This window comes from Sparus aurata, chromosome 1 (assembly GCF_900880675.1).
Source record: "Sparus aurata chromosome 1, fSpaAur1.1, whole genome shotgun sequence".
Taxonomy (NCBI): domain Eukaryota; kingdom Metazoa; phylum Chordata; class Actinopteri; order Spariformes; family Sparidae; genus Sparus; species Sparus aurata.
This window is the reverse complement of record NC_044187.1, coordinates 27,009,867-27,033,753: the sequence shown is the minus strand read 5'-3', so window position 1 is coordinate 27,033,753 and position 23,887 is coordinate 27,009,867. Positions and strand designations below refer to the sequence as shown.

The window sequence follows — 23,887 nt, the reverse complement described above, 5'->3', positions numbered from 1 at the left end:
AATTGAGATCAGCATTTTAATTTATTTTTTGCTATTTTCAAACATTTTATCAACCAAATAATTGAATGAATAATTCATAAAATAATTGCCAGACTGACCTTTAAAAAAGCAAATTATTATTTGCGGCCTGAGTGGAAGGTCGTTTCATTCAAACTCATAATTGATTTTTGCAGTCCACTTCTGTTTACATTCACATTTTGTCCAAAGCAACTTACAGTAATTCATACACTGATGACGCAGGCTGCCATCCAAGGTGCCGACCAGCACCAGGAGCAGTATTTTGTGGTTCAGTATCTTGGCCAAGGATGCTCTGACATGCAGACCAGGGGAATTGAACCAGCGGCCTTCCGATAACAAGATGCTGGCTCTACCCCTGGGCCACAGCCTGTTTAAAGCATATAAGAATCCTGTAGAGTGCCATGAATCTCTCTCTCTCTCTCATGCAGTTCAAGTCTATTGTTATAAAGTTAAGGCCATTCATCAGCACCATTCATTGTGTAACTACTGGTAACCAAAAACACGTTAAGCACAGCAAGGTTTATAGCACTGATTAGTTTTATAGCACTCTTAAAATAATTGTTTATAGATGAAAAGTCTTTCATGGTCGACCTGCCCATTGGTGCAGAAGGCTTATGTCTGCAGAGCCTCATGGGTGAGAGAGATGGGTGAGGGGAGGGGGCCAGTAAAGGTCACGAGGTGAGAGGTTGAGGTCACCTTGCCTCGGGCTGCGGTCGCAGTCTAGCACCCTTCAGTAAACACAGCCTGCCTCGTCTATCTGCCGCACATTAATGGAGTTTAAATCGATTACAATACAGCACTGTCCTCCAGTGGCATATCTCTAAAGGCTAATCGTGTCTCGAATTTCCCGTCGGTCAGTGAACGCCATCTACACTTCTTTCATTGTCGTGTCTCGTTCAACAAGTGTTCAAACAAATCGCGGGAGAGCATCTGCCACGAGGCGTGAAATTTGAATTATAAACATGGATGCTGTAATGCGAGGATCAGATTTCGTTCTTACTCAGATTAATTGTGCACACTCTCACATGCACCGACAACCACCCACCCTCCCCTCACCCTCCCAAACCTCCCAACCGTCGATCTCTCTGGATGAGACCAGGCCGAGGGGGTTCTGGACGGGGACAATGATCTATTGACAGAGGCCGAGGGGAGGGAGGGTGGAAGCTCATGCTGGGGACTGTTGGAGTTGTGTGTCTTGTGACAGAGCAGGGATGGGATGGTGAGCTGTTGTGCGTGTGTGTGTGTGTGTAAAGGGAGGGGAGACACAGGGTTTCAAGCTCGGAGGGGGGTGTGTATCTTTATTTTGGTGAGGCTTCAGCTGTTGCGTTGGGCCACGCAGAATTCCATTCATTCAGCAAATTTCAGGCGTGAGCTTCTGCTGTCAATCACAACCTCTTAGATGTGTATCTGAGCTGTGTAGCTGAACGTTTACACTACATGTCATTCAATGTACTGCACTGTAGCATCTTCAGAACTTAATACCTTCATTTTTTATATATGTTAGTACTGCCCGCATCATTCCAGCGATTTTATCCGCCGCCTATCCTGTGCACAACTACTCAATAAGCAGAACAGTGCGGGTGAGTGGAAGGATGAATTCAATATCAGGTTACATAACTCTGCTCTGCCCAGCTGCCTTCAATTAAAGAGGATTTTTTTGGGGGCAGCTTTTATTAATTTCCACAGGATAATCACAGCTTTAGTTGTGGGATCAGGTAGAGAACGAGAGGTTTCCTGTCTTCCTTATGGATTCTCTGGTTTCTCAGATAATGTGGACAATGTGGCATTTTCAGGCATACAGTAAATGTGTTTTTTCAGAGGTAAAACATTGTCCCATTTTAGGTGTATGTTTCTTTTTTCCCAACTGTATTTTATTAAAACTATATCTGTGATATAGCTTGCCCAAGGACACTTCAACCCGACCCATATGTTTGATTGTTGCTGCAGGCTATCTTGCACGAAAGTTGGTGCAATGGCAGTACTGTAAATGCCAGGTCCAAACCCCAAAAACCCCTCTTAAATCACTACATGCCACGGTGCACATCCATCCACTTGATAGGATTTCCGTTATCTCACTGTTTGTTTGATCTGAGCACGACTCTAATACATACCGAGCTGTGTGTCACTCCGCTAATCTCAAACATCTTTATAAGTGGCATTTGACCTGAGTGAGTAGCTTAGCAGCATGTGCTCACCAAATCACCTCTCCTACCCTCTTGTTTCCCAGCATACGGAGTTAAGGGCAGAAAAGGGCTAAAAGAGGCGAAAGAGCCACTTCTGGCAGAGTAACCCCTAAATTCTGATCCTCCTGCTGTCAGATGACCACTGAGCTTTTGAAGATGGAAATCAGCGGGGTGTCTTTCTTAAACTCTTTCTCGCTCTCTCTCTCTGTCTCTCTCTCTCTCATTCCTCTGCTCTTGAAGCCAAGACACCATCTGGTAGAGCTCCCATAAGCCCCGCCTTTCCCTAATAAACCACCAGCTTATCTTTGGCTACAACAACAGCAGAAGTAGTGTTGCAAGGGATCCTGAAAATGTAGTTTTTATGTGTTTTGTTCTCCTCATGTGACTGCATCTCGAACAAGGACGACTTGTTTTTGATCTCATGTGTTTTCGTGCAATTCAGTTTTAAGGACATGAAGGCAAAAAAAAAAAAAATGGTGGAACGTTTGGCCACTGTCATAAAGACAAGTGATTGACTGTTGATGTCTTCACTTGTCTTCCAGTGACGATACATGTTTTGCTTTAGACAGTCGGGGTGCTTTGGTCATATCCACTGCACTTCATGTGTGTTCTAGCTTTGACTCCATTTCGTTTTACTGTCGGATTGCTCTAAAATTTGTCTTTGCATCACAAAGTCAAATTTTTTACACACATACAGTAACGAACATCGCCATTTTTTCCAAATGTATTTCCTTTTGTCATCATTGGCTGTGTCCCTTGGCCTGACAACAAGGCACTGAGAGGGTCGGTCACACTTGTTGCTTTTACTGTAACAATTCCTGCGTCCTGTCAAATGCTTGTTGTCATGCCAGCTGACCTGAGAATGAACAGTGGGAGCAAACAGAGCTTCAGTCAAAGGCGCTCCTGTCCTCCTGGAACACTTTGTTGGTTGGTGTGTCAGTGTGACCTGATTCATGCCTACGTGCAGTTGTGACTGGTTGTGTTTATGAGGCAAAACTCTGTTGTCCGGATGTTGCAGCAGCTTGTTATTTGCGCCAAACCAAAGAGATTCGCCTCTGTTATGTCCACCAATAACAGGGCTGTCCTTTATGATGAACACAGACTAAAATGAATCATTGACAGTCCATGATGTTATTTGTCAGTAAATTGAATTTGTGTAATATACTGATTTTTGCTGACCTGATTGCATTAGGAAGTTATTCTTGTTGTGTGATAGTTCTAACCATGTGAATTTAATTCATTAAAATAGACATTATGAGACTTCTTTTGCATTTTGCCCTTGACAAGCAAATCTTTTCCACATCCTAATGACTGTTACTTGCACACCACATTGTCTTAGGTGCTTCAGTTTGAATCCTGGTACAATCCGTCGTCTGGATACCTTTTATGGTGCTTTGAAAAACTGTAAATCATCACCATAATTATCAAGTTTTTCCAGCTTTCCTTTCAAATGACATGATTTGTGTTCTAACATATACACCTCTCTGTCCTCTTCCTTTTCTCAGGTGAGAGTCAGAGCGGCAGCCATAGAGTGAACGAGTGAGGTAAAGCAGGCATGAGTGTGGAAAGCCATCAGGGGGTGGTGACAACCCCTCCCCCACCCAGTGGAGGGACTAAGGAGCGATACTTCGACCGGATCGACGTCAATGATCCGGAGTACATCAGGGCCCGGAACATGTCGCCTGACCTCCGGCAGGACTTTAATGTCCTGGAGCAGAAGAAACGCGTCACACAGATCTTGCAGAGCCCCGTAAGTCAATGTTTTATCCAGATTAAGGTTGCAACAACCTCTTAGTTTTGTTATAGATTGATCTGCCAATTATTTCACAATGAAATGATTTTTTAAAACAACATAAATTGGCTAATATGATGAATCAATCATCAAAATAGTGGGCAGTTTTTTTTATTTCAATCAACAGAGTAATTGTTGCAGCTCACACAGAGTAGAACTTCAATGAAACATGATTGTATGGTTATTTTCTTATCGCCTTCAAAGGACTGGGCTAGTGGAGATGTCTCAATCTTGGGTTTCATAATCAAGCTGAAAATGTTACTCACAGAGGGAACATTGTCTAGATTAGAGCAAGACTTGCAATTGACAGCTGGTAAACTGCTGAAACTGGTGAAGAGAACAGCCAAAGTTTACCCTTGGTGTTACACAAAGCAAACAGGGTGAAAGAGATGGGAATGGGTGTTGTGTGCCACTTTAGATACATATTAACTACACAGAGAGTGCAGGGCCCTGTTAGGTGTGTTTTTATCATTTGTAGGCACATTGCATTGAATTTATGGAGGCCTGAGGAGTGGAGTGCCTTCTCTAGAGTATGTTGATCACCAGGGCAGTGCTTTCCTTCAAGGTCCTTCAGAGCTGACTGGACTTGAGATCAGGCAAGACACCCTCAAAATGAGTTTGATTTAGTGGTTGGAGAAAAATTATTTGGTTGCACTGTGGAGCAGTGATTTGAGCAGTTATCTCATGGCATAAAGGTCCTGGCTTCAAATCCAGCGAATGGCTCAAGCTCATCTCTATTTCTATATCTATCTCTTTGATGTCTGGTCAACATACATCTCTGGATGTTTTTATTGGCCCTGTGATAGACTGCTGTACCCCACCTGTTCCTTGGTTTATGCTGGAATTAACGTCCAGCCCCACCATGAGTCAGAACAAGACAAACGGTTCAAGTCAATGACTAGATAGGATAAACTTCCTGTGCACCTTTATCTTTGGCCAAAAAAGATAGCCGTTGAGTTATCAAGATTACAGAAAACTCCATAAGGAACTTCCTGCAAGTGAAAGAACTTTTCACCTCGATGACTAATTGTTTGGGTAATCAGTTCCCATTTTTACTTTCTGTCAGTTATTATTCCCCAACCAAGTGATTTCTGAAGATGTTACAGCAGCGATTGCATCACATGTGCTAATGTGTTTGTGCTTGTCTTCATGTTGTGACAGTGGCCACCGAATCACAGCAGTCAGCCGCCTGCTGAAACCCTTATATAACCGTCAGCTACCACACCCTTGCCACTGCTGGAGCTCTCCAAGTGCCCTCCAGGCCAGAGGCTCTCGTGTTGGGTCAGGTTTTGCTGAGGTAAACAACTCTGTGAGCACAGGGTATATTTCATCCAACAGGCATAATGTTGCGGTTTGATTTTCTTTCCTTGGCGGTCTGGATTTTTGAGACTTAATGTTGCTCTAATCTACCAGATTTGACTGAAGTGCTAGAGGTACCGTTAGAGGCTCGAGCCTCTTTGGAACCACACATGGGAATTATTCATGCACTCTTTGTGCTGTAAAGGCACAGTTTTGGGGTAGTTTATCTCTGATGTAAGTTTGTATATGGCTGCAACCTCTGCAAAGATAAGAATGCAGTGCAAAATTTCACAGAGAAACACACACACCATCCGCCATAGTTAATCTTAGATTGATTGAATATTTGCCGTACTTCATGGATCAGTTTGTAACTCAAGCTCATGGCGTCATGTGAAGATGACACAGTGCTGTCCTACCTTACTGTTTGTTTTGTGCCCTTTGAACAGTTCCATCGCCTTGTGTGGGGATTTTACAACAAGCCTCCCGCCTTTCAGCTCAGCCTGGTATTAAGAATATTTACTCTGCAATATTGACTTAAGGCTGGTCTCTGACTGAAGTGCTCCTCTGTGTTTACAATCTGTTCGTACGTTTGTGTGTGTGTGTGTGTGTGTGTGTGTGTGTGTGTGTGTGTGTGTGTGTGTGTGTGTGTGTGTGTGTGTGCGTGTGTGTGTGTGTGTGTGTGTTGTATGCATTTGAACTTTGAATTGCTTGCAAAGTGACAAATACAAATACTGAAGGTTTCAGGGTCAGCAGTGACAAAATATAGTAAAGTTAAAGTCAGGTAAAGGATATGGTTGGAATCTCGGCAATGAATGTCATGAATGAATGTTCCTCACAAGTAACGTAATACAAGCCTGGTAGTGTGTATCTGCATCTGTGTGTATGTGTGTGTGTCTGTGTCTGATATTGGGTAGTGGCTGCCGTGGTTTGGCCTGTTGGTTTTAAGCCTTAAATGTGATCCGCATTCTGCACATGCCCAGTGTGGTTTCCTTGGCACGCTGTGTTTTGTGCCAGATGTCTGGAAGGGCAGCAGCATGGTGCTGCTGATGCAGGTTTCCACTTGATACTCTCTGTATCTTTGTGTCTGTGTACGTGATTGAGCACAACAAGTGCAGTGAGGGGTGAGCAAATCAGGGAGTTCATTTAAAGGACCTGCTCTAAGTCAGTTGCAGGGCACCATTAGGCCGTCATTAAGCATCTGTGGCTGACCATAGTTGGTATTTTTTGCTGTGTGTCTGGCACAGCTGACTCCAGTGAGTCCTTATCAGCAGTGATTCATCGTGTTGATTTAATTGCAGAGTCAGTCAGTGAGACAGAGCTGTCCGACTGGCTTTTGAGCCTCAGTGATCCCACAGTCAGTGGACCACAGCCTGTTAAGGGCAAGCTGCAGGGTTGTATCAAACATATTCTTAATTTGAATTATTTATATAGATTTACACATCACTGTGAACACCACGTGTTTGTGATGTTTGTCTTTGAGAAACCAGGCTACTGACAAGTTATTACAATGCTAGAAAATACAAGAATGCTGCCAAAGAGTTGACCATTGGTTCTAGTTGTTGTGTTGTGTTTAAGTGTCCTTTGAAGCCATGCTCTGCTTCAAGTTCGCTCTTGTTCTTGGTTGATCTTCATCGTCTAATCTCATGTTGAATATCAGGGTTAATTAAGATATATTAAAACTGACATAAGCTTTTATTTGCGGCAAAACTATTGCATTACTGAACTCCTAGCTGCTGTAATCCAAATTGTATCAATCATTGTTCATTGTGAAAGACATTGCTCATAATGATGGAATCCATATAGTTTTCACTTGACACTGCAGTTCCCATCAGCTCTACAGAGTGTTTCAGCTCATTGTTCAGGCGTTACTGCCCACAACTTCTCTGTTCTGGTTTACTCTCACTGTTTCCAGCCGTACTAGGTAGCTGTCACCAGCAAAGTTCTGATAAACCCATTGTGAACTATCTGCTCAGCACCGAACAGCACAAAGTTAGTGTCAAAGTTGACGAAGAAGTGGAGCATGTAGAGGCTAAAGCCAGAGATTTACCTCAGAAGTGCCAGATGGTTTGTTCCACAGAACCATCTGAGAAGTAACCCTTAGAAATTGTAGGGAAAAGGGCAGACACTTTCAAGAAATACCAGGCAGGTGCTTGGACGACCTATCTGTCTATCAACATTTATCACAGGCTAACTTCAGCCAATCAGAACAGCAGTAGGAGAGTGCTACCACCAGCGGAGCCAGGTGGTAAATCAAACTCTTAATAAGATCGTTTTCCAATTCTGTTGGCATCTACGCTATCCTATCAAGAAGCCGCTAGTCGTCACTAGCGGCCAGTAGTTCCTCGTAGGACTCTGACTGGTTCAACACTTGTGTGTTCGGCCACAAGTGCTTATTTTGAAGCCTGCCAAGATGTATTCACGTGATCACACGATTGTATGATGGTGTAACCGACATCGCCGTCATCATCATAATTGATGTTGCTTTAGGACCATCATTGGAACAGATTTAGCTTCTCAGGATTTTTGGATTCAGCTGCCTTGATAGGTTAGGTTGAGCCCAAAAACAGAGCTAAAAAGGAGACAGTATTCCACTCACATTCATCGGGTAGCCAAAAACACAAATCCATATTAGTGCAAAGCAGGAACTTAATATGTAGCAGACAACACCGTTATGAAGTACAAACTTTTCGCTGTTCTTTTCTCTGTTTTTATACCTTTTTCAGTTGAGTACCTTTGGATTTCTTCACCAATAAAGGCCATTTGTTTTCAACACTGATTACTGTAATTTCACCGGCTGGGCGTCATAGGCAACCCACTGGTGTGTTACACTTGCGGTCATGCCGTGTTATGTATATTATTCCCTCTTGATGTGGTTTTGAACTTCAGCCAACCAGCTCTCAGTCAGCAGTAACAGGTGGCTCCCTGCTGGCTGCAGAGAGTTTCCAGCCTTTACATCAGGACATTTGGCCTCTCAGAACCATATTTATCAACAATAACAATAACAAGTGTGTCAACAGCTGGACATGCACACGTGTGTCCTCTCTCTCTCTCTCTCCCTCTCTCTCATATTCTTGTCCCATTCTTTCTGAATGTCTGTTGCTCTCTCATGTTCAGCTATAACAACAACAACATGTCCCCAGCTGGGGGTCCACACATGTGCCTCCCTCTCTTTTCCTTCCGCCTCCATTCTCTCTCTCTCTCTCTGCTTGTTTTCATTCCAGTGTTATGGGGACGAGCGGTGGCTGCAGATTACATGTTTTCTAGCGCGCCGATGGCAGGTTGTATTTAAAGTCGGACCAATATAGACCAGGCGGGACTGAATCAACTCGGATGACTTTTCCACCCACTTCATTCATGCAGCAGTGTTTACCTTTCGCAGTCAAAGTCTACAGCTGAGCCTTGAACCCTTTTGTACCATCGAGTCCCGTCAGGCTGTGTACATAGTCTGCACAGTCCCTTCATCACATTTTCAGCATGAAAGTTTGTAATGTTTTCACAAAATCGTCAAGATTTAAGATGCAGGGAATAGCATTTGAAATACGTAAATACTGTTAATTTGTTGTTGCATTCAAGTCCAGATGAAAAAGCTTTTTGAGATTATCTAGTTTCCATATTGTGACATATCTCTTACAGAAACAGGATGGGCAGGCCGGACGTAAAACACTTGAGCGCTAAAAAGTGGGCGTGAGTGTTGTCGCGAACAACCGGACACACACAGGCGTACCATGCTGTTGCCAGCTAGCGAAATAAAGTTGTGCTGTTAAAAGTTGATTGATTTATAGGTGGATGTCATGAGATTAGATTAGACCGGATTTGGGATATTTTGGCGGCGTGTTTTCTGTTTTAATTTGTTTTGTTGCTAAGTGTAGGCTATTGTGAAGCTAAATTAAGGCAAAATAGCTGTTATTATGTTGCAAGAAAATGTACTGGCAGCTGTGTTTGATCAAACCTCTCTGGATCACAAACGAACGGTATTAAACACAACAGACCTTTTGGAGAATGTAAATCCTTTCTAAATTAGTTACTTAAACCCTAAAGTAAAGACACTTGTTGCAGTGCCTTGCCGTCCATTCTCTCCAACAACAGAGAACTATAGAACCTAGTACTTTTTTCCCTTATTGAACATCTTTCAAATATGTATGTCAGTCTACTTTAGAGTCACTATAACTTCATTTATTTCATATTTTAAACTCATATGAGGAAGGAAGAAAGAAGAGGAAGTGAAGGATTTCTCTGAGGGGTTTTGGTGGTAATGTTGGTTAGCACAAATAGCATTTTGTATGACATACAAAGATTGAAAATTGCCTTGGGGTGGTGTGTCAGGCACACTGTGGTGTTTTTATGAGCTTGGATACAGATTCTGGCTGCAAATCTCAAGTCTCATGATGTCATGGTCGGTAAATCATGATATTAATTTGTTGGTGTTAAATTGTGCGGTTCAGCCTCTCTTTGTGTTTCTCCGAAGCTGCTGGGAACTAGGTTGCCCTGACGTTATTTGCGAAACGAAAAAGTCAAGAGGTCAGAATGGCCTCAGAAGCTTGAAATTGAATCAGATGAAATTGAATTTGAGTTGAACGTCCACATGCTGCTGCTATTTTCTGCATCTCTGCTCGTCTTGCTTTTACCCCTGCTATTAGGTTTTTCCTCTCCACCTCTCTCCACTTTTTGTGGCACAGTTTGTTCATCATCCATAGAAATGATTTACTGATGCCAAGTGGTAAATTTACTCAGCCTCTTTTGCAGTAGTCCCGTGGTTTTCAGAGGAAGTTCACATTTTCTCCTCTTCCCTCCCACTTGCCAGAAAACACAAGTGGATAATTTGTGACGCTTTGCAGAGAAACCCCTCGTGTGAGGCAAATGCCACGACCGTTCTCTGTGATGTTTTCCCCTTTTTCTTTTTAAAGTCCTGAAGGTCTCATTTCATAGAACATTAGTGGTTGAACTAACTCCAGAGACTTTCTTTTTTAAAACCACCACCTCTCCCCTTTCGAGCCATGTATGAGCCGCTGTGTTTCAGTTTGGTATTTCACAACATTTCTTGGGTGCCGATCTTTGCAAAACCTCCTGCAGTGTAGCAGTGCCCTCAGGATTAGAGGGTTACACACTGAAATGTCACTAAGTCCACTTTAGCCCATGTGCAACCTCAAAATGATCGAGAAGAAGTCAAAAGGATCCCCTCTGTGCATTAGCTTTACACTAGTTTCTCGGCCTGGAAACTGAAATCAACATTTTTCATTCAGAATCGGAGACAGAAATGTTTTGATCACAACATTAAATTACTTTAAAGAACTTTTCTTGCTGGAGCTGGTGCATGAACCCATTTCTACCGATTCAGTGTGGTGGATTGGTGTAGGTGTAGATCGGCCATGATGTTACCAATCCACATCATTTTATTTGTCAGTGTCTTTCTAAAAGTGTCTTTCAGTGTTTCTTCTGTCCTTCTTCTATAAGTGACATTCATTCTGTCATGAACAGCCTTTGACTCAGCTTTAGTACCACTCCAATCCCTCGCTTCATGAAGCATGAAATAAAAGGTTGAGGTATCAGAACTGTTAAAAGTAGCAGGACACCCAGTATATATAAATCATTTAATAATCCGATCAATGTAGATGATCTCCTCTGCTCTTGTTTCCCTTCACTCCCTGTCGGGGTGAACAAGTTCATCCCTCAAAAAAAAGGGCAGAGAGTTTATGCAGCGAAGGAGCTGCAGTCGGGCACCAATTTCACTGACGCACACTCTGGGATAAGATGGGGGCGATCAATAGCACTGGCAAGATTGCAGGCAGGCACTCTCCTACTTTGTAACACTGTCACGCTGGTGGCTTGAAAGAACAGCATTGTGCTGACATAACCGGGGAGGCTGTGGCTGAAATTACAGGCCTCACCTGGTCTGTGTATGTGTGAGTCTTTGTGTGTTTGTGTGTGACTCTCTGTATGTGTGTGTGTGTGTGTGTGTGTGTGTGTGTGTGTGTGAGCGTTTCCTTCAGTCTATATGTAAAAGTCTTCTTCTGAAGAGTATCTACTGGGATTTCTGCTCAGGCTTTGCTGAGGTCACACCTGTGGTTTGGTGGTTTGGTTTAGTCAGCCAGTTGAGATTAATGTTACTTGAGTTTGGATGAAAATGCAGGTCACCATGTTCTTCCAGATGAACCGTGGTACAGTTTCTAGGAGTGAGAAACTTAATCTAACCTGCTGCAGGAAATGACCCCAAAACAAACTGTACACAGGTATAAGAAAACACAAGTTGACATTTGATATTCAGCTGTTAAAGCCTTGTTTACTACAGTGCAAGCTACTTATTGCTGTTGTTTCCAAGCCCGGGTTTTTAGTCTAGTGACTCAGATCAAACCCTAATTGGTTCATTTCACAAGAGGACGGGAGTGTGCATGAGGTAATGCTGAAACTATCAGGAGTGACACACACTTCTTTGATCAGTGCACAAGCACAGGCGTGCAGGATCACCGGCTTCACTTCAAACAAAGTCATAAAAAGTCTTGTCTTCCTTTCCCAAACGATTACGTACGGCAGTTGAAGTGTCACTTGTATCTGTAACAATGACTGAACCAGAAACAGAAGGAAACTTTTCCGGAAGTCAAATGACATAACTTCTTGGAAGACTAGAAACTTCCTGTGAGAGTGAGAATTCCAAGAAAAGTTTATTTTTTCCCAGATGATCTACTATGTGCATGTGAAAGTGTATTTTTGTTCAACAGCTAGTAAAGTCCAAACTATTCTTTTTCAGGAAGCATCTGCCCTGATGTCATGTCCTTAAATGAGGCATTATTCCTGACAGCTCATTCAGATTGACCTGTGAAGGAAACCAAAAGATAATTTCTCAGCATGAACCAATCCTCACCTTAAGAGAGAATTTCTAAAACGTATCTGTGTCAGACTCTTTAAAGCCTCAGATGTTTGATTTCTCCAATCAGACTTTTGTTACTCAAAGGAAGTGGCCATGTTTTACTACTCTCCCCACTCTCAGGCTCCTCCACTGAAGGACTGGCCAGTCTCCAACCTGCACATCAACTTAATTCTCTCAAGACCACCACATTTCCATTTTGAAAGATTAGCTTTTGCCATTTCGCAGCAGTCGCAGAAACACTTTTTTCATTTCTCTGATTGGATAATATTTTTTTCCTCCAGTAAGTGGAGAGACCTGCTTAGTCTGTTCATCCGTCAGTGATTTTAATCTGACGGGGTAGAAGATGGATATTTGTGTTATTTTTATTTTTTTAACTGGGATGATGTGATATAATGCCATTTTGAAGGGGTCACCTTACTTCCTGTTCTTTTGGTCGACGGAGAGGCGTAATCAGAGTCGAGCAGTCACGCCACAGCAGCTAAAAAACACACATCATTTTTATTGATGCAGATGTGGGGGTTGTACTGAAATAGTAATGATACGATCCACATTCGGCCACAGGATTAATCTGTTTAGATGATGGGAATCAAATCCCTGCTGTCATAATCTTCTTGGGAATGCACACATACATTTTAGAGCAGATGCCTGGTAGTGTGTGTGTCTGTGGATGTGTGTTATTATGCGTTATTCTAATAGGTTTCATTCCTAAATGCTGTGAGTCCGGTGTGTTGTTGAAAGTTTGTGTGAATGCGATCAGACAGTGTTTTTTAAAACAAAGTTGATCCTGTACCTACAGTATGTCTTGAATTGCAGCAAACAATTTATTCGATATTTTTATCTTAACAATTAATTAGAAGACACTTTTATGGGAAATATGATCTCTCATAGTGATGAACTCCAGATATTGTTTAAGCTTTTTTGTCTCTTCACCGATTAAAAAGCACCCTTTAGCAATTTGGGGTTTGTCTTTCGGTCTCCAACTTTACTGTTTTGGTTCAGTCTCTCTTCCTGTGTCTGGTCATTTTCATGAAAAAAAAGGTTACAAACTGCCCTGAAAACCTGGGTTCAACACTTTGAGCTCTTTCTGAATGAAGAAGGACTGACATTTGAAAGGGAGTCCTTGTGAAACATTTTTTAAGAGCAACTAGTGTCAAGCTAGCTGACAGTGTCAAGCCGACGTGAAACCTCCAGCACAGATCAAAAACAAAGACCCTTCTGGTCAAGTCATGAGCACAGAATCTGCCCGAGGGACAAGTGTCTGTGTTCTGGCCCCAGTAAACTGCGTCTTTAGCACCGGGGCTCCCATGCCAATGTGACGGAGCACTCTGAAACAGAAATGCCCAGAACAACAACAGCGACTGAACACAAAAAACCCTGACCCGCCACTGTCAAACATCCGCAACAGGCCGGTTGTCACAGCAACCCTGCCACTAGGGACGGAGGAATGTCTGGCTTGGGATCAGAACCAGCAGTGCTCCGGACTGTATGTGTCCTGACACGGGGGGGTTGCTCCACTTTTAACAAAACACCCCCACATGGGCATAAAACCCATTTGCATATCACTAATGGAGCGTCCCATGGGGGGGGGGGGGGGCAGAGACGAGGGGAAGTTATGCATCAGAGATGTTCTTTGCGCACAAATGCAGCTCCTTTGGGAACGTGCGTGAAGCACTGAAATGAAATAAAGGCATGAATATTGGATGCATTGAGTATTGGCCTGCTGGAGGAGTTATCACATGGAAAACAGTGTCATGGCCTATTTTCACTCCCAGACTGTGCTCACTTTGCCACAGATTTCCATCAGAGGTTTGAAATTTCCAGCAGGAAGTTAAAGTAGATTCACAGTCGGAGAACTCTGTGACGAGATTGAGGTTGATTCACAGTCAGGACCAGACAGGCAATAGTGTGTATGTATTTTGAAATGATACATTAAGGGATAAGGCATTAAGGAATGGCACGTACCTGCAAGGGATCCATACCACACACCTGCATTTTGATGTAGAGATCCATAACTGGTGCTTTACACTGGTAGAAGCCTTTGTAATGCAGGAAAGAGAGGATGGTCAACCAAAAGGAGGACATATGTTTGAAGGAAAGTATTAGTCAACATCCAGTAATGACTATGACACAAAGAAGTATGAATAAAACTATACATACAGAGCAAAAACAGATCTAAAATGATGCAGAAGTAAGTCCTGTAATCATTTATATGTAGCACAGTGAGATAGTGTAAATGGTAAGCTTCTACATGCACAGGATCATTGATAACACACTGAAGAAAAGGGGAATAAAGACAAGAAATGCGTTATCGGTCTCCTTTAATAGTGCTCAAAGTACAGAAAACTAAAGGTTAACAGAAAACTAAATGCTTCTGCTTGAGGCTGCTTTGCCAATAAACAGTTGTTAAGTGGAACTGACCTTGTGTTAAACTAGAGACATGCTTGAAAGCAAATGGATGTCATATCAAGGTGTCCTGATATGGAATATAACAGACTCAACAGTAGAAATGTCACTTGCCAGTAGTGTTTCAAACTCCACTTTGTTCATCATGTCTCTGTATCAGAGCGTTTCATCACGCTCTATCAACCACTAAACTAATGTGCATGTCAAGTGCTACAAAGTGCACAAGAAAGAAACCACGTCTGTAGTGCTCACCACTTTAATTACAGTAGCTGCAGGCGAGAGGTGAGTGTGCCTCCTGAGAGGTTAACAACCTTATTAAGATTATGAGCGTCTATACAGCCAGTGTTACCTGCTGCTAGTCTGCAGCCGGGTTTGACTACACCTGTCATAAAAGTAACATGTCTGAACGTGAATAGTTACTCAGACCTCAGCATCCAGGCTTCCTGTCATGATCTTCCCTGTGAGAAGTGATGTGCATGATGAGGAGTATTTGCTTTGAAGGGAAGTGTGTGTGTGTGTGTGTGTGTGTGTGTGTGTGTGTGTGTGTGTGTGTGTTCGTATGTGTGTGTGTGTGTGTGTGTGTGTTCGTGTGTGTTTGTGTGTGGTCTTGCATAAGAGCGGTTAGCGTATTGGACTGTGTCTGTGGGTTCAACACAGACACAGGATTAGCCACACACACACTCTCAAACCAAGAAGCAGCCAATAGTAGCACAGGCTGCGAGCTAGCCGGACATCCAATCCTGACTCAGCGCGTTGGGCAGCCGGCCTATCCTGATACAGCTTCATGGAGTGTTTGAGGTCGATTCAGATTGACACCCGAGGAGTGTGTCTAATCTGTGATTAACACGTCTCCATCGCTCTTCCTCTCTTTATTCCCGCTCTTCCTGTCCCTCTTAATGTTCCCACATCTTTTTATTCTTTCATCCTCCTGTCATCACTAATCCCCTGTTCCCCCTCTCTACTCCCCTCTACTCTAATCTGTCTCACCATCATTTCTCTCCATCTTTTCATCTTTTACATTTCATTAAAGTTCAAGGAAGTTGATTTGCCTGGGAAGACTCATTTATTTCACTTTGAAGATGGCTTTAAAGTGAAATGTTATTCTTCCACTGTTTAAGGTGCACAGCACATGATTAAGATTACTAATCTTGTGACCGAAAGTGAAGATCTTCATATTTGGGTATTGGTCATCTGCAGGCTTCGTATTGTTCTTTAAAAGTCACATGAGAATATTAATACTATAAGGCTTTTTGGTGTTGGAAAAATAGCTTTTCCCTTGTGCATGCAGGGATATCCCAGTAGGCAGCATCTAGTTTTTGACAATTTGTGTCCTCTCTGTGTTTCATTACGTCCTTTCTCAACTCTTCCTCCTCTTCTCTTCCAGGCCTTCAAAGAGGAGTTGGAGAGTTTGATCCAGGAGCAGCAGCGGAAGGGGAACAACCCCACCGGCCTGCTGGCCCTCCGACAGATCGCTGACTTCTTCATGGCCAGCTCAGTGGCCGGCTTCAACACCTCCCCCCTCAGTGAGTACCCACAGTCCTGTGGCCTGTCACCCGGGGCAACCAGACACTAACATTCACCACAACATGCCACCCTTGCCCAGGCTGCAGCCACTTTGAACTGCACTGAAAAACAAAACAATGCGTCGGTATGTGAACGGAGGCGATCCGTACTCAAACATGAGGTTTGCGCGCTCAAGGGCAGAAATACCCCGAGACGACCCAACCCCAGACTCCGGAAGAGCTGCGCATATTTTCTCTTGGGATTGATCCTTTGTGAATTCTGTCCAGGAGTCCACATGTGAAGTCTGCTTCTAATCACAGCGCTGGAATGCACGACTAATGCTGAATTACACGTTAAAAGCAATATAGTAGTTCGGTTTAGCTCTTCCTTAAAATACACAAGTAATGAGTAAGTCTAAATGGGCGTTGGCGGTAAACAAAGTATTCAAGGTTTGAGTGTTGTTTACATCACCTCAGTGTGGAAATTGAGACTCCTGGAGCCAGATGTGTCCGATACCTCGTTCTATAGAAAGACAGATGTTGGACAGCGGTCGTGTGTGGCTGTCGTGAGCAGAAGGGGATAAAGTTCATAGTGTGTGACCTCCAACGCACAACTGAAGTCAGTCTGTTTTAGTTGACGTGAATGAAAAGAAGAAAATGTTGTCGAAAGTGAGCTTACCGTGTCTTTTTGATTATAAAGCAGGTTTATTTGTTCTATTAATACTGCAAAAGTATCAAATCAATAAATCCACAGAGGAACGGACATTTTTTCTTCTTGATTAATCAGTCATGTCCTTTCTTTGTTTAGGTCTGGGGATGGTCACTCCGATCAACGACATGTACGGAGTGGAATCCAGCACGATGGTGAAAGGCGAAAAGCTGACGCGCTGTAAACTGGCCAGCCTCTACAGACTGGTCGACCTGTTCAGCTGGGCGCACTTCGCCAACTCCTACATCACAGTAAGATGCTGCAGCCGAGAGCTCAACTGAGTCCCCGTCTTACTGCATAGCTCTCTATATTTACTCTCGAATTTTTCCTCGTCTCAGGGTCGAATCAGTAAAGAGCAAGACCACATCCTCATCATCCCCCGAGGACTGTCATTTGCTGAGGCATCTGCATCAAACCTGGTAAGACACAAGACGCGATTTAATTATATACTCAGCCCTTAAATCCTGTGATTATATTTCAGCTGTAAGAAAAGAAGAAATGGCAAAAATAGGAGAGGTAATTTAATTGAACTGGACAAAAGTCTAATCATATTATGATTTGAAGTTGTGTTGTGTTGCTTTTTTTAAAGAAAACTAAGATTTACATTTTTATCCAAGTGTTTGTCTAGCTTCGGAATTGAAACAGAAGGAAGTAAGATCCCAACAACAAAGCTACTATTTACAAAAATTGATTTTAGAGCTGCAGCTGCAGTGAAACACAACGAATGTCCGTGTCAGCGTCCTTGTCTGTGTATGTTTGCCGACGGTCCTATTGCTGTTCTGACCTTCACTGGATGGGACTAATGCTTTTCCACTTTGCTTAATCAGCCATTGACTTCCTTCAATTTACTTCCTTGAATTGTACGAGGGGAAAAATAGTAGATGAACCTTATGTCGGCGCCACAAAGTACAACGTGCCTCCTTTACTGTCTCTGTACATGTGATTGTCATGTTCAGTGTCCCTGGCCTCCCTGCTCTCAGCTGCTGCTCTCCTGTATCAGCTCAGCAAACATTGTGTTTCAGGCTGTTTGTCCGTCTAGTTTCAGCTCAAAGAGTAAACACGTCGTCACAGCGCTGGGCAATGCCGTGTCAATAGACGTACAGTAATGTGTGTAATAATCTGTCGGCAGCCTCGTTGTCTTTTGAACTCCCTCTCATTCAGTTTCTATTTCCATCTGCTTGTCTGTGGCTGTTTTCCTCTTTCTCTCACACTTTCTCCCTGTGGTTCCCATCCAGATGTGCATTTCTGCCTACTCCGATGAATCAAGTTGAAAAAAAGCTGAAAAGGCACAAATTAACGAGTGTTTCTTGGTATTAAAAACAAGATCCGACACCTGATTTTTGGTATGAAATGCAGAATTTATGCCCAAGTAGTTTTGTAGACAAACTGAGCGGGAATAAGAATTTCATTTTTTATGTTTTGCGACAATACCAAAAACACTTGAATCATATCATTCTCCATCCTCTGTTCTGTCTGCGTTTTTAAACTTATCTCCTCGTCTGTCTCTGACACCTGTGCAAACATACACACACACCTGTGTAATGTGATTCCAGGTGTGTGATGTGATGGTAGCCATACTGCTGACAGGGCAGATTTTCCGGAGTGGATCGGCAGGTGGAGAGATATGCAATGAAACTTAGTTGAAGTTCAGGTTGAGCTGTTCACCTGCTTTGTGCCTGAAAACAATGAATTTTGGATTTAAAAATATGTTTTCTTGCTCCACCATGTTGGCAGTCCCTCTGACAATCAGCTGAGCTACACAGCTTTTGCAGTAAGACCTTTCACAAGCTATTCTCAAGGAACATACAGCTTTGTGCTTTAGTTACTTGGAAACACAATGCAAAAGTTCACTCGGCAGGAAAAACACATTTAAAATGTATATATTTATGCAAAATAAAGTGCAGAAATGATGATATCTGTCTTACAGGAGCAACAACCTGAAATAAAAACAAGGCTATTTTAGTTAATTTGATGCATATTCATCAGTGCTGATCCTAGCTACCTGCTTTAGGTTAACTACAGAATAACGACTGGTTTACTGTTATGCTCTGTAAACAGATTAATGAAATTTCTGTCTAACATCTGGCCCAACTTTACAACCCCACAGCGATGTCGTGGCTGCTGCTAGCTGCCTCAAAATAAGTCCAGATGCTGCACCGTCCCTCAAGTATGAGACTGTGGGTTAATGTTATTTCAAAGCTCCACACTTGTAAGTCACCTGTCTTTAGCTAACAGAATAAATATTCCATGTGTAACATTACAAGATTTTTATCGATACAAAAATGGTGTTGCTTTGACTCAGTTCAAATGAACAGTCTAACTACTTAAGGCAGTAGAATTAAAGTACTCTTGAGCGGCTACTAAACAGACAAACATATAGTTAAATAGCTCATTTTGAAACACTTTGCTAACAGCTAATTAAAGAACAAATTGTAGCAGGCAGCATGCTAAAGTCTAGGCCCAAATCATCATTTTAAAAAAAGTATTTTCAGCTTGTGCGTCTGGACCACATCCATCTTCACTGTGGTTGTCTGTACGAGCATGATTGACCACGACGCTGCAGCTGACGGGAGTCACAACCAAATGATGTCGTCTGGCGCTTTCTCATCGCTCCGACTGTGTTTTTAGTCCGTTTGTGTTTTGATGCCAGTCTGTCTCTGCTGAGTCTCTCTGTAACGTCCTCCCCTTCTTCTCCTCGCTCAGCCTGTTTTGATCTAGTGATCTCTATAGTTTAACACGGCTGAGTTCAAGTGTTTAGAGAGGTGAACAGATTGATTAGGAGGAGGTCAGCCAGAATAAAGAGTGTGAGAGGTCGTGTCGGGGTCAGCTGGGCAGAGGCTGGAGTTAAGTTGGCTTTGGTCAGTTTCCATCTGCCTCACCCTCACGATCTCTTTATTCGAGCTCTGAGATGAAGGCAGGGTCATTTGAGTCACAAAAACAAATTCACAGTTTGGTCCATGTGAGTGTTTTTGGCTCATTTTTTAGTTGAGTTCGATGTCAGTGCAGTGATAAAGATCAGCTTCGTGTCAGCGGGTCAGAAGTTTGAAGCCAAGCTGTTTAACTTGAATCACCTTTGAAGGAATCCAGGGATTTCTTGTTCAACTTCTTCCTCAGGCCCAGCTCTCCTGAACTCTTTATCATCTGCTTTGCAACCAGCAGTGTCCCATTTCAGATTCCTTCTGACGTGTCCTTTGGCATTTTTGTATAATTAACTATGTTTGTCAGAAGGGCCCCTCAGCAGCGGGGACGCTTTGACTGACAGGCTGCTGCACTTTGAAGGACGTGACAGGGCGAACTAATACTGTCCTGGACATGTGATGGGTGAACCGATCGATGTTCGATTCGCCTGACAGCTGGCTGTGTCTGTTTGTCTGAGAGACAAAGGTGGCCGTAGTTAGTTAGACAAAGGTGGCCGTAGTTAGTTACGCTTGGCTGGTGCCATTCACTTTCCTCTGCTGCGTGAAAAGATCAATAGACAGTAATCCATCCAAACATCCACACGGCTGTTAACAGGCAGAGCTCCACAGAGGATGTGTCTCAGGGGTTTTTCAGCCTGAGTTGACCCAGAGATCACTAGCAAGCTGTGGACTCCACCCTGGTGTTTTAATTCATCAATACTTTTCTAGATCATTTTTTTTTTTGTTTGTTTTGTTTGTTTTCTTTTCCGCTTTTTCCTTCAGGGTTGCGGGATGTTGCCGCTTTTTTATCCCCCCTTGGGGGGTTGCGGGGCTTACTGGGGCCAAATCCAGTTTTGACTTATGGGCGAAGGCCAGGGTACACCCTGAATGAGTCGCCAGCTCATTGCAGGACCCTTACTGATGGCAGTGGCTGCCCTACAGGGTGCCAACTGCGCATCAGGAGCAATTCTGGGGTTCAGTATCTTGCTCAAGGATACTTCGGCATGTAGCTCAGTCCCACCCCAGGGGAGCAGGGGATTCGAACCAGCGACCTTCTGATCACTGGTCCACCAGCTCAACCCACTGAGCTACAGCCGCCCCTTTTTCTAGATCAGTGCCAGAAAAAAAATGAGTGCAGTGCCCATTCAGAATGTGCCTGATCAATTGGTGGCCTCCTGTATCGGTAGAGTTCCCTGTTTATTCAAAGATTCTTAATATTGTAAAAGTGAAGTTTGTCCAAATTGCACCAAATCCGGCACTGCACTTCCTCAGGTCCCTATCCACAAACCTGCCAAGTGTGAAGTAGATCGGCTGAACGGTTCTCGAGACATGCGAAATCGGACAGACAGATTCCCTGCTGTGTAATTGCAAAACAAAACATGTAAGTGTGCTGAATAAAGTTGTGTTTCACACTAATGCATTAGTTTGACATGCTGTTAATATTACCCACAATGCAATTTAGCCGCTGAGCGACATCACTGGAGGCATTTTATCAGATTATATGCAGCTGCTTCTGGAGCCCCAAAAGGCTTTATACTTCTTTTTTTTTTACATATGCAGCAGCACTCCAAAAGACCTGCAAACACACTTTAATGTGTAACATTGTGTATATTTGTTTGTTGGTTTGTTAGCAGGATCACACAAAAACTACTGAACGGATCCCAATGAAGCTTGGATGGCAGATTAGTCTGAATAGACCACGGTAACTTTTGGTGTAGATCTGGGAATTTTTTTTCTTTCTATGACATTGCTAGGTTTGACCCCTTTTTGTGAATAATGAATGGATCTTGATGACATATTTAGGTATGTGGTATCTCTATGTGATTACAAAAAGGGACTGTTTGGCCTTTTGCTGAGCTATGGGGCTTTACTGAGAGCCATTCTAGTTTTGAATGCAGCTTAAATAATGTCTGTTGGCAGAGAACTGTAAAGAATGTAGAATGATCAGTTTCAAATAGATAGTTCTTAGCGCTGTGATGTTTATTGGTATGATATGGTTCAGAGAAAATTGTGAGCCAGCAAAAGTTCTTCACTGAAATGTCTTATTTGGACGGACCGATTATTTCTAATTCAACTTAAAACTCAGTTTTAAGGAGGCTGGTGAGGGGTAGCCTATTGGGGTGCGCACAGTCTTTTCTCTGCAGCACCCCTCCCCTGCTGTATCCTCTTTTCATATTTTACTTCTGGAACACAGTTTTCCTCAAGGAAGTAGCAAAGTGCAGCACATACGTAAAATGTGAGACCCATAGATGGTGTGCTGGGTGTATTTCATTAGCCTCCGACTCGATGATGGATGTCCTTTCCTGTTGTGATAACACACACTTGGACATTGTATTGTGAAAGAGAAATGTGAGCCTGCAGGTTCTGGTTTGCATCACAGAACAACATGTGGTTACGGTGATGGTAACTTTGTTAAAGGTCTGCAGGCAAAGATGTGTTTGGTATTAGGTTTTACAGCGAGGACTGACATCTGCAGCCGGCCTCGTCCTTACTCAGTCTCCTCTCCTTGTCCAGTTATCTGTCTTTATTGTCTGATTTTCGCTGGTTATCCAGCTCTCTTCCCTCCAGGCCTCTACCTTGATCATTCTCGCCATCGCTCTTTTCCGCTCTCCTGTCCTGTAATCTAATAACTGCTAACTGGCCGGTAATTAAGTTGTCATAGTAAAAGGACGTCATGTCCACTCCCCAACCACATTATGTGTCCTGGTAATGCTCCAATTCATTTGATGGAGAGGAGCAGACAGCGAGGAGGAATCGTTGATAATGTGATTGCTGTCATCACGCTCATTGATTCTGACTTGCATTCATGTCTTCTTCATTAATGTTGGCATGTTATCAGCCCTGTGTGTGTGATGTGTCAGTCTCTGGATGTGCTTTACTGCCCCGGTACATTCGATTACACTAATCTGGGAATGGTTAGCTTTACAGTATGTCTCCCTCCGCTCTCTTCTGGCCTCATCATATTCATATCCCTTCCATTCTCAGGAGAGCCATCGAGAAGAGGCTGCTGTCAAGCTTCTCAGAAAGCTTGCTCCGTGTTTGTGTTTGAGAGCCTGGAGCGTGAAGCGTCCACTGAATTTTCCTCCTCGCCTTGTTTCCCCAGGTGAAGGTCAACATCATCGGGGATGTGATCGAACAGGGCTCCACCAACCTGAAGATCGACCCCATTGGTTTCAGCCCCCACGCTGCCATCTACTCCATACGTCCAGACATCCGCTGCGTCATACATGTGCACACTCCTGCCACGGCTGCTGTAAGTTCAGGTTACACCGGAAAGGTTTTCAAACTGGCTCTGCAAAAGTTGACTTGCAGAACGCCTGAAGCTCTTTTTCACAGGGAACGTGATAATCAGGTGTGAGGTTTAGAAATGTGAAAAGTGTAATAACATATCACACCTCACCTGAAAAAGCATACATACCTGTAAATAGACTCTGTTATGGAAGGTGGTTGATGAGCAACAAAGATTCTTGTATCTGCTGTCGATAGAGGAGGCGTTTCAAAGTGCTCTTCGCACAGAGGCATTCAGAGAAATGTCAGCCGCAGACAGATGAATAAAAGAGTTGTAACACTGTCAAAGCTTCTTGTGGCTTACCTGCCTCTGCTGCCTTCTTGTCACCTTTCTCCTGCTCTAGGTGTCATCTATGAAGTGTGGCATCCTGCCCATTTCCCAGGAGTCGTTGATCCTGGGCGATATCGCCTACTACAACTACCAGGGCAGCCTGGACGACAAGGAGGAGCGAAGAGAGCTGCAGAAGGCACTGGGACCTACAACGAAGGTAGGAAAAGCAAAGAAGACTAAGCACTGAGCAAGGTCTTCCAGCTGGGTTAAAGGAATTGGACACCTAGTAGAAATAAGTTGAATCTGCTTTCTTGCTGACAGTTAGATGAGCAGAGAGTAAATTAACACATTGTATTTCACTGAAGTGTAAAAAACAACACAAGGAGGTTGGTGTTTAGCTATTTCTTGTTGAGATGCAGCGACTTTAACAAATAAAAGGATCTGTGAAGAGGTGAACATTCCAACAATGGACATGCCTGTGATGTGTGGACGCCATATCTTGGAAGGTATTTTTAACGTTCTCAAGTAAGGGATGTTTTTATTCCTTGTCCTTGCAGTCAAAAAAAGAGAAATGGGCTAATTATCAGGGCGTGGTGTACTCGGAATAGGAAACAGTAGCAAGACCGTCGAACCCACTGGTATCCTGTTGAAATATCAGCGGCA

General features: G+C 43.3%; 1 protein-coding gene across 9 annotated transcripts in view; it reads left to right on the top strand.

Moving 5' to 3' along the window:
• The window catches only part of add3a (adducin 3 (gamma) a), a 112,318-nt gene that overhangs the window by 71,855 nt on the left and 16,576 nt on the right, over positions 1 to 23,887 (top strand). For all 9 annotated transcript variants that reach the window (XM_030418654.1, XM_030418661.1, XM_030418638.1 and 6 more), the window contains 6 exons: positions 3,707 to 3,951; positions 15,942 to 16,080; positions 16,868 to 17,019; positions 17,107 to 17,187; positions 22,769 to 22,918; positions 23,298 to 23,441. In XM_030418654.1, coding sequence (XP_030274514.1) covers positions 3,757 to 3,951; positions 15,942 to 16,080; positions 16,868 to 17,019; positions 17,107 to 17,187; positions 22,769 to 22,918; positions 23,298 to 23,441 — 861 coding nt within the window. In that variant the 5' untranslated portion in view covers positions 3,707 to 3,756. The remainder of the gene's footprint in view (positions 1 to 3,706; positions 3,952 to 15,941; positions 16,081 to 16,867; positions 17,020 to 17,106; positions 17,188 to 22,768; positions 22,919 to 23,297; positions 23,442 to 23,887) is intronic.